This window comes from Lepisma saccharinum, chromosome 5 (assembly GCF_977018435.1).
Source record: "Lepisma saccharinum chromosome 5, izLepSacc3.1, whole genome shotgun sequence".
Taxonomy (NCBI): domain Eukaryota; kingdom Metazoa; phylum Arthropoda; class Insecta; order Zygentoma; family Lepismatidae; genus Lepisma; species Lepisma saccharinum.
The window spans coordinates 18274117-18285756 of record NC_139233.1 but is presented as its reverse complement, the minus strand read 5'-3'; the positions used below and the strand labels follow the sequence as shown (position 1 = coordinate 18285756).

The 11640-nt window shown below is 39.1% G+C and overlaps 1 protein-coding gene across 1 annotated transcript; it reads right to left on the bottom strand.

The window, feature by feature from the left end:
* Positions 1-1234: 1234 nt before the first annotated feature.
* On the bottom strand, positions 1235-2659 carry LOC145987664 (zinc finger MYM-type protein 1-like). Its single transcript, XM_083122188.1, has one exon. The coding sequence runs from the start codon at positions 2657-2659 to the stop codon at positions 1235-1237; it is 1425 nt and encodes a 474-aa protein (XP_082978314.1).
* Positions 2660-11640: the final 8981 nt, after the last annotated feature.

Below are 11640 nucleotides of genomic sequence, written 5' to 3'. Positions count from 1 at the left end.
AGGTTGGATGCCTGAGAGAATATTTGCGGAGAGCTCACTTGCAGTGACCACATGGTCACGATCGAGAACAAAGTCCTCGAGCAAGTGAGGAAGGAAATGCCGCAGATCGCATGTATGCATTTCCGAGGGCCAAGTCGCTGAGCAGCACACCTCCTCACAACAAAGGGTTGGTGAGGAGCAGCTGCCAGCAGAACAATGGTCTGACAATGAAAGCTTGATAAGGATTCTTGCTTGCCTGGAAGGGATGGAGAGACGAATAACTCAGTCTGCCCTTCCGCTTACCTCAGCTACCCTGCACGAAATGTGTCTGTACACCATGCCTTGCACAAAGCCAAACGAAGACCTAAAGGCTACGAAAGTTCGGACCAGAGTAGTGGCTATGTGTCCCCACCTAACAAGTACCACCCACTTGGTAACTCCCCGGAGTCCAACTCCGAAAGCTCGGACGCCGAAGTCCGCAGCCAGAGGAAGAGGAAGAACCGGAGGAGGAACAAGAGCAGTGGCGGAGCGTGAGCTTTCCAACAGTGTAAGCCTAGCATGATGAAGGCTATTTCCCGTTGTGCTTATTTTGGGGCTGGCATATTGACCCCCCCCCCTTTTCCATTTTTTTCAGTTCCCTAGAATTGTTCAGAAAAGCCTAATTTTTGCACTAAATTTAACCTTACACCCCTTAAAAACGAAGTGACACTACACCAGATTAAAAGTTCTGGAAACATCCATGAGCGTGGTGTTTTCATTGCTAGGCTGCGTTCTTCTACATTGAGAGGAATGGTTGGTTGATTTGGTGTTTTAAGTCAACTTTATGCACATTAAGGCTAATCGGGATTGGACCTACAGTTTAAAGTGGGATCCGAACCACTATATGCCTCCACCAGGTATCGAATACATTGAGAGGAGAACTAATAATTACGTCAGTCTTATTCCTACCACTATGAGTAACCTAACAATAAAAAAACGCAAAGTTAGATAAAATATAGAACGAAAATAGTTCGATTCAGAACCTCTTATCTAAATGAATTTTAAAATAAACATACCTCTTACATGCTAATGTTCCATTACAACTTGTAGTTCAAATCCAGGCGGCGATTTTTTTCGGCAAAGATGTCAATCCCAGCATCATGGAAGGTAGGGCTCTTCTTTAAATCCTTCAAGAGAGTTCTCTCTATTGCCATCAGCGATAGCTTAGTAAGTCTCTCCTGGGTCTGTGTGCTGCGCAGGTAGGTGTGTATCCTCTTCAAGGCAGAGAATGTTCTTTCAACAGATGCACTAGTTGCAGTATGGTTAAAATTAAGGCAGAAAGCTTTGTTGTTTCCGGAAGAGCATTGCACAGGTTTGTTGAAATTAAATATTTATGGAGGTCTAACACTGAAGGTTTCAAAAACTCCTGCGACGAATAAATAGCAGTAAGTTCGGTTTTCAAAATTAGAGGATCAAAATATCGTCCATATGATTTCAATAATGATTCGTAAGCATTTATTGGAAATTTCAGAGAATAATTTTGAAAATTATCAAAATCTAGCAAGGAGAGCAATTCTAGTTTCTGGATATCGGAGAATCTGTTGACTAATTGGACTTTCATTGTGTCAATAATTTCATAGTAAAGTCTTCGATAAGAAGCTTTCCTCTCATTACTGATGAGAACAATTCTCTGTCTTTTGCTTGGCACCTTTAAGTGTTCTTCTCCCAACCTGGCACTGTCGCTTTCGGACCACACTTTTTCAAAGTCTTCCCTCTTAGTACTCAAGAAACTTTGATATTCTTGTACTTTTCGAGTACAGTAACCGATGTCATTCACTCTGGTTTGCAAGATTTCGAAAAGTATTTTAGCTGGTGGAAGAATGGCCGAAAATACAATTAACATAAAATTGAAATCAAAATCATGGAGAGTAGCAAAATATCCACGAGAAGAGAGACGCGTTTCTCCATCCCACTGCTCTTGGTTCTGTATCACTGATTCAAATAAATTAATTAGATCTGTTTTCAACTGGGAAACAACTTCAACCAATCTCTCTGCGTAGAGCCATCGAGTAGGAGCAACTGATGGCAGACGTCTGCTTACCATTTTGTCCAGCGCTGCTTTACTCTTTGAAGATTTAGAAAAGAATGCTGCAAAAGCCGACAAAGTTTCAAAAAATACTTTACATTCTTTGATGCCCTCCACAGATTGTTTGAGAACTAAGTTTAACTTGTGAGCATAGCAATGGACAAACAGCGCTGTCTTATACCTGTCTCTTATCAACTTTTGCAAACCATTGTGTTCTCCAGCCATGACAGCTGCTGCATCATAGGTTTGAGCGACTAATTTCTCGCCACACTGGAAGTCATTTATTACACCAATAACATGGTCTGCCAGGGCAGCAGCCGTGCGATCCCCACTGACATCCTTAAAACCTATGAACCGCTCCTCTACGTTACCATTTGAAGTTACATAACGTAGCACCGATGAAAGTTGAGATTTCTGAGAGGCGTCTACTGTTTCATCTTCGATGACAGACACAAATAATGCTTCTTTCACTTCACTTTTTATTTTGTTCATCATCAAAGTTGCAATTGCATCAATCAACTCATTTTGGATATCGTGAGAAGTGCCAGCAAAAACTGTAGATGATTCCAAATGATGACGTAGTTTTTCATCATAGCTTGCCCTATAATGAAGCATTTCTACGTAATTACCTCTATTGTTTGAATCTGAACCCTCCAAATGACCTCTGAAAGGGAGCTCTTGTTCCGCCAAAAAAACAAGCAGTGTCGATTAAACAACCAACGATGTATCTATTTGCTTTGACTTTTTCGTTGTGTTTCTCTCGGTTTAATTTGAAGGCAAGGTTTAAACAATCTTCAATTCGCGTAGTTCCAAATTGCAACAATGCAATCTTTAAATTTACGTGTGCTACGGAGATCTCATGTCTTTTCTTTAATAAATGATAATTTTTACACCTTTTGTTGTCCAAGCAATTTTTTCTGTTGAAAAGAGAAGGCAGGGCCAACAAAAAAGTGCTGAATACTTTTTAAAACCACATAACCAAGTATCAGCTTCGTACCATGAGTCATAAAACCTACGCACTTTATTTTTTGTTTCCGTTACTATGCCTGCTAGAGAAGGAGTGGACCTACCTACATCCACAAGTTTCTTCTTTGCAGCAAAATCCTTGCTGGAAAACGGCGTCTTCAACAAGTTCTCCACCACACAATCACACTCGTTTTCTTCCATAATGCACTTCGTATCACACCACAGTACAGGGACAACTGCACCACACCGCCCACTTTTCAATAGATGGAATTCGCCAAAAAATAAATAAAAAAAAACACGAGAAGTTAACGATGCACACAACAAGAAAGGGGAAACAAACCAAACCCAAAAGCAGCCACTGCCCAAAGCAGTGATATTCCGGAGTCAGAGTGAAATATCCCTTTTGGAAATAAATAAATTCCCTCTCTGGCCTTAAAATTCCCTATAATTCGTAAAGAGAGGAAGAAAAAATAAATTCAAAAATAAAATATAAAATAAATGCTCACTAATTGTAGAAGTTTATCCAGAAATTTCTATCAAAGAAGATATTTCTAAGGAGAGTGTAAAAGAGAGACAGACCATAAATAAGCTTTCCGTGCATTTTCGGAGAGTGTTTAAATTACGGACTATGTAATTAATGAATGATATTTCGTTCACATTTGATATGATAATTTGTAAAACTGGTTCAATCTTAAGTTTTCATCAAACATTTAACTTAAAAAAACAACTTTTTGCACTATTTAGCTAAATTACTACAAGCAGAGTTCAAATTAAAAACAGAGATCTTAATATTTCCTATGTATATACTAATCCTACAAGCAAAAACAAGCGTTAAGCACATTAATGTATATATTATTATATTTTATCATTTTCTCGTTTTTTTCTCATTTTAGGTATTTCTCTTTTTCCCATTCCTGTTAATTTCTTTGCTTCAAAATTCCCTTTTCCTGTAAAAAAAACGTCCTTGAAACACAACCGTCTCAAATTTCCTTTGCAACCACCTCTTCATACATAGTTGCCAGATGCTGCAGATGCTGCAGTTACGATAGAGACTTAGAAAGTCGTCTGCTACTCTTTGACTGAGTGCACTGCATACAGTTCTTGAAGTGAGGAGGGGAGGTGGTGCGGTGGTTGCTAGCTTTCTGATCTTTCCTTCAGGGGGATGTGCTTATTGGTCTTTGTCAAGTGTGGTCTTGAACAATGTGAGTTGCTAACACGCCAGCAATATCAAGATCGCCTTACTACAGAATGCACATCTGGCCAGTTTCCACTGTTTCCTGGCTAAAACCCGACAACGCTGTGGCTCCTCCTCTTGCGGGGCAATCGGTGTCTCGCTGGACCGTATTCACGGTTAGCCAGTGATGCCACCCAAGCATAATGGTGCTAAATTTCGCACAAGTTTAAGAAGTCGTTGGACAGTTGGAGATATAATAAAACAAGAGGGCCGCTGTTCGTGGGGGTTGAATTTTCTCAATCTTTTCACGTTAACGTCGAACCCATCCCGTTGGTTGAACCATTCTCATTTATATTATACGGAAGAAATTCCATATTTTACTTAACTATAGTATGTAGCTAATTAATAATGCAATTTTAAAACTCTAAAGTAGATGCATAAATTGAACTTGAAACTAGTCTTAGGAAAATAATAAATTATTGTTTTCTTTATAAATTAATATTAATAATATATAGAGCCTAGAACAATATAGTAGCATGTAGCATAATTTCAGAGTATAAACGACACCATCGATGTTCGGTAAGGGTAAGGAGGGGAGGCCCTTCCTGGAAAATGAATGTCAACCATAAAATTATATATTTCACACATATAATTTCATTTCAGTCACAGCAAATTATGTTAATTATTGTAAGGGCATTGCAGAAAAATGTTAAACTTCAAATTGAATTAGTATCTTTTGAGGAGGCAACTCTATTAAGGGGGAAAATGCCTAGTTTACCCCCACCCCCTGGAAAAAATACTGGTGGAAAGAAATACTGCGGACGTCCCTGAACAACACTTTTTCTAAACATGAGGTTTGCAACGCTGCTGTAAGCCTCTGACCGAAGGTTTACAGACCTAGGGTTCTGGCCCGCTCTTCTCCAAGCAGATAGGGTAGGCAGAGAGAAGGAGGGTAGGCACTGCTCGCTCGCGGTCAGCAACTTGTAAGGCAAAATTCAGAAGGCTTACAGCTTCCCACACAGTGGCGAAGATATAGTACAAGCAATGCAAGCACTGCTTGCACAATTAAAATATTATTTAATGTACTTAACGTTGAGTGCATTATTTATTTTCTATCGCACTCGATTTCGCGAAATTTTACGGCCGCAAATTCTCTCCGCAGCCCGTTGGCAAGCAGCAACCTCTCTGCTTGCAGCCACTGTGCGGGAAACCAACGCTTCTCAAGTATCATATGGCGAAGGGTAGATGCTGGTGAAGGTACGGTCCCCAAACCACTAATAAAAGCTCTGCTTTTCGGAGCTTTTCGTCTTCTCGAAAACAGCCGAGCCAAGCAGACAGCAGACACTACTAGCAGAAAGCATATAAGTGTTAACATGATCTCGAAGATGTATATTTGCTTTATTATAAACACAGAATTATTGAAATAAATTATTATAACTGTTCCAAATTCCATGTAGATAAACTTTAAAGTATTACTTTGAGTTTCAAGATTTGTAAAACGTGTCAATAATGTCGACGTTCAGGGATTAAGACAAACATGGTGTTCCGGCACTGGGGAGCGCTGGAATCTGCAGAACAGCTGGCTGTTGTCCGCTTCACACTTCTCTTGTCTCAAATTACAACGCACGCCAGTGTTGACAACTACCAAATAATTTGCACTATATTTATCGTAAGTTTTCATACAAACAATGAACTGATGTTTTTTTTCGATAAAACGTATGTAAAAAAAAGCAATGAAACTCTCTTCTGAGACCTGCAAATAGCAAAAACGTTAAGTCATAAATGCTATCCAACTCGAAATATTATTTTTATTAATATAATACATTATTAAAAAGAAGAAACAGCGCATGTTCTTCCTATTGTAATGGCCTATTATTCGAAAGCTTAATTAATTTTAAGCTTCAAGTCAGTTCTATTACTCCCCCGTGAACATTAATTTTTACAACGAGGTTGACATCACTTTTCTGTTAGCTTCTGAGCTTTTCGGAATATTTTCCATTTATGTGGGAAGAACGAGTGGTTGAAGTGAGTGTTCTCTTTTGTGAAACAAACATGAATATTTCAAATTTCGTACGGGAAGCTGTAAGTAATAGCAAGTATTTTATTATCAATAACGTGACAAGAATTTTGAACTTAGCAGTATGGCCGTTGAGAGAGGAGTTCATGGATATATTATTATTATTTAAAATGTCCTTTCTTTCCTAGAAAAACTGGGGCAATGGACTGTATAATTTATATAACCCCCCCCCCCCCATTTTTCGGAGTACTGCATTGCTTTCCTTCCTCTTAAGACCACGCTTCGCTACTGTTCCCACAGGCAAAAGGCGGGAGTTCCCATGTGCTGTGCCGCCTAGTGCTGAAGTGTTGCAATCTAACAAACAGGATCTTGAACACTGGTGTCGACCCTAGTTGAACTTTTAACTTGTTTACGAATTTTGCCACATAATTACATACATTTTACTGGATGTATTAAACTGTAAGCCCGGCTTACATGGCTTACATGGACGCTCCGCGCCTGAACAAGAGCAAACCTAGGGTTAGGTTTGCTGATCTGAAACAGCTCCCAACCTTTAATGGGCAGGGGAACAGGCTGGCCTCAGACTTTGTACAGGAGTTTGAGAGAGATCTCACGCTCCTGGAGGTAGATTTGGCTGATGCCCTATAAATTAATCTCGTTCTGTCTACGGAACGAAGCAGGGCAGTGGTACGAGAGGAACGAACGAAAGTTCAAGTCCTACTCGGATTTTAGAAGGCAGTTCCTCTCCTATTTCCAAGGGGATGGGTGGAGAGCAATACAATTTCAGCGACAAAGACATTTGAACTGATTCAGAAGGCGTACGGTGAGTCAGCACTGAGGCTCAATGATGTTAAGATCAGGGGACTGTGGACACCAGATGAGATGTTCTACCTCATCACTTATAACACCATTAACCCTTGTTTCCATGATTATGCAAAACTAAATATGCTGACCAAGGCAGTAATTTATTTTATTAAAAACATAAACTAACGTAACGTTTCAACCTTCTAGCAAGGTCTTCTTCAGACTCTGTATCAAGTACAAAAGTAACCAGATACAACAAAAGGGCAATATATATACACAAACATTACTCCCTCCAGACTATTTAGAAAGTTGTTTGGAACTTTCTAGCAGATGACTTTCACTTGCCAACTTTACTTTCACCTAAAAGGCTAAACTCAATTACTTCCATATAGAATGTGGTTGGACTTTTAATCTCACGCTCTTTCCCCTTCATTTTTCTTCCTTCTCCTCTCCTCTTTCTCTTTTGTCCTTTCCACTCTTTCCAACATCTTCTTTCCATCATTTTCTTTGTTATAAACAAGTATTCTTTGCACATTACATGTAGGAGGAGAGTTTGATCTACATTTCACATTCGTCAGCTGCTTCTACCTGCTTTCAGGAGCGCAAGCTTGTCGGGTAGTGGATAACGTTAAGGATCGTCAACCTGACGGTCGTGGGTTCAAACCCCTCCGGTGGCAGAAAATTTTCATGCGTTTTAGACATATCCTATTGTGCTCATTGTCCACGCCGTGTGAAACGGAATGATTCAGTTTGGAATTAACGATTGGGGGGAGGGGAAATAACAAAATCTCCATTTCAACGAACCGAGTAGTGGAGAAAAATTGGATAATTCTTATAAATATTAAAATTACATTCATGTTTTTAGTGGTATAATCGCAGGTAAAATCAAAGATCTTACGTGGAAGATTTTATCTTGCTCTGACCCAACCAAAAGGCATTTCGCACACATCTAATACATTCTCCAATATATTTTAAAATGTTATTGAATGTTTCATGTCGATAATTTGATCAATGCATCAATTCTTGACGCCGAGACGATATTTTCTGCAACTACATCTTCCCTCCTCTCGTCTCCAGTCTTTTCTGTTCTTCTCTTCTCCTTCTCCTCTCCCCTCCTTCTCCTCTGCTTTATCTCATATCGCCCTCCCTCCATTTCTCCCCTCTTGTCTCCATCCCACTCTTCTCGAATCCTCTTATCTCCTCTCTTGTCTTATATTTCCGACTCTACTGCACTCTCCTCCTCTTCTTTTCGTTCTTCTCTTCTTCTCTCTTTCACTCTATTCTCCACTCCACTCCCCTCTTCTCGTCTCCTTCTCTCCTCTTCAAACTCCTCTTCTCTCATCCTGATTGCCTTCCTCTCTTCTCTCCTCTTTGCTCTATTTTCCTTATCTCTTCTCGCATCTTTTGCCTTTCTCCTCATTACTTCTCCTATCCACTTCTGTTCTTCATTTTCTTCCCTCCTTTGCCTTTCCTTTTCCCCTTTTGCTTTCCCTCTTCTCCTCTCTGTTGTCTCCTTCTGTTTCATCTCTCATCTTTTCCTTTGTGTAGACTCATCAGCTATGAAATACCAGAAAATAGATTTTCTTTCTTTCAGAAAGTATTTCTCATTTGCAACAAATGTAATACTGATTTTTTTTTCTAGTTTTATACAATAATACTTGGATTTCTTTCTTTCGCGTATTTTATAAATATCTATTGTGCATGTGGCAACCCTGAAATTTAGCCTAACTCTACACGCAACCCAACAACGCCTTGGGTAAGTTGGGTTGCCTAGTTTAAAATGTCGTTGTCCTAACACTTTTGAGAGCCACTGTACATCCAACATCTCTAACGTTTGCACAAGGTAGATAGAGATTAGGTAAAGTCATCCGAAGATTGCCGATCTTGCACGAACGCTTGACGTCACCGGAGAAGCAGTGAGCTCGGCTGAAGCAGACGGCCCCTAGCATTTATATGCGAGATTCAGAGAGCGAAAGTATATTATTACTTTTAGGAGGGGGGAAATAATAATTGTCATCCTCCAAGATGATATTGAGGCATCCTTTTAATGATTAGTAACATAATTGAAAACGCGCTACTTTTAAAAGGGGGCAAAGGACATGTGAAAAAATGTATATGGAAAATCCATATTCCTGAAACTTTCTGACCGATGCGAAAGTTACATGTTCCCCTTTAGAATTTCGTCATTTTACAAATCGTAATATAATTTTAACAAAAACGTGGCATGCTAAAGAAGAATTAAAGAGTTAAAAAAATAATTGATTAATAGACTTAGTTTATTTTACTTCGCTTATCTGTCACATATGGCTAATCGCAAAGATGAGGATGCGTGATGATATGATGAAATTGAAGAAAGGAGAGTAGACCCATGCCCGGGCGGGGATTCGAACCTGGGGGACCTTGGCATCGTAAAGCGTTGTGCTAACCACGTCGCCACGGAGGTCAGCATTACAAGGACGTAAACAGAAAACTGCATCTATGTTTTAATATGCGAGAAACATTTGCGAGGAAATTATTGAAGTAACAAATAATTATTACAAGACGTTGTGATGAAAATTATTAATATATCTGAAATATCGAGAGTTGACCTTGCAGTCTCTAAATGTACTTTTAGGGTTACGCAAAACCTTTAGGCTACTCAAAATTGCTAGTGTAAATTTATAAGCTATTAAAATTTAAAACTTATTCCTGTTCGAAAAAAGAAACTGCCAAGTCAAATTTATATTTCGTAGAAATACATATATTTTTCTTTCACGAGGCCAAGAGAGTATTTGGAGGGGACGATGGCTTGGTAAGGCTATAGCCCCGGATCTCGATCTGCAAAGGGGCTTCCAATGGGAAAACATTGCTATGAAATAGTCCAGAAGAAGGGGCGAAATGATTTTTTTTAAAATGGCTCAAGAATACAAAGATATAAGTGGACATTTGTCAAGCTTAGTCTAAAACTTACAACTGATATCGTACGTGTGTGTGTGTGGGGGGGGGGGGGGGGTGGCTACGTGAGGTAACACAGTGGAATATGATTCACAATACTAAAATTAAAATAAATATGTGGGAACAATAGAAATCAAAATATGTTGTAGCTAGTGACGGCGCAATAGTAAAGATGGAGGGGTAAATCATATTTTCCCGGGGCAATCATGTTTATTATTCCGTTACATACGACACAAAAACGCATATTTTGGCTAAAACATCATTCAATCATTTATTTATTTTTGTAGTTTTATTGGGGGCAGATAAGAGAGAGAGAGAGAGAAATTGTCGAACGAGAATAGGGGGGTGTTCCTGCCTCCCCCCTTTAGTGTGGTCACTATGCTGGAGAAAAATGCACCAATTAATACACTATTAAATAAAACAGATACTTTTAAAACTTTTAATCAAATTATTTGTGAACTATGATTTAAATTTAGAGAGAGCACATTTAATTTGGATGAGTTAACTTATGAAGCCTGACATTTCCGAGCCTTCTTCCGGTGTAACTGCACTGCCCTTTGAGCCCTAGCTGCTACGTTCAGGTGGCGGAACGAGCAGAATACTAATTAAAACAAATATGTGACAAATATATATATACAGGGTGTCATTTTAATGGCGCCCACGGACCACAGATTCGTGTAGAGGACATCAAAACAAACAACTTTTCTCAGTAACATTTTTCTCGTTGGTGCGTCAATTCGACGATACAGCCGTTTAAAAAAGACCGTTTTGCCGCCTGGATGCTGGCAACCCAACACAACATTTGATCGTATCTGTGACGTCATTTCCTGCGGCGAAACAGCGCACGGTAGGGTTGCAAGGAACACACAAATTTTGTGAAAAATTACAAACTACCAACCACATTATTAGCTGTAAAACGAAGCGAGAAATGCGTCCAGTAAACCGAACATAATAGCCTATCAGCCAGACGATCAGCAGTCATCTCAGGGGAAGGGGGAAGTGAACCAACGATATGAGAAATGGTAAAAAAACGTATTCAAAATTAATTGTCATTATCGGATTTTAACTCAGCCTACATGTCAAATATCAACAACAATAAATTTTATTGTACTTACTACTTACATTTGGCTGTTTACGCCCAGCTACATGTCAATTATATTTGCTTATCTCGTTGCAAGGTTGATATCTACAGGTTTGCGTCCAGATGCCTTGTGGTACTTTTGTGGTGATAACGGGAGTATCTGAGGTTCACGTTGTTACATTACGACTAAAACACGTACAACCACAGTAACAATCTAATGATGAATCAGTAGCGAATATACTGCCCTGTTCAGAGTTGCAAACTATTACATGTGTATCCGGTGCGTAGATAATTCTGATTAAGTATGATTATTCCTTTATATTTCAATTTATTGATGAGGTAGATAATATTTACTTACACAGTCGTCGGAGAGTTTGTTTTAATACTATTTATATCCCTGTATTTTCAACCATTTTTGTCACTTGCCTCATAATGCCCTGAATATACATTATGTTATGTGTTGCTTACCTTTGGAATTGAGTTCTTTCATTGATATTTTGTCATCTGTTCAGTGTGTCACAGACAACTAGTATCAGAAGGACGAAGTGGATAGACTAAATTGTAGATACCAACTTGGTAACTAGATTTGCAAATATTTGATATGTAAGCTAAGACAAAAT

Excerpts from the sequence above, each read along its gene's own strand:
- LOC145987664 (XM_083122188.1), bottom strand. The coding sequence starts at position 2,659 with ATGCTTCATTATAGGGCAAGCTATGATGAAAAACTACGTCATCATTTG.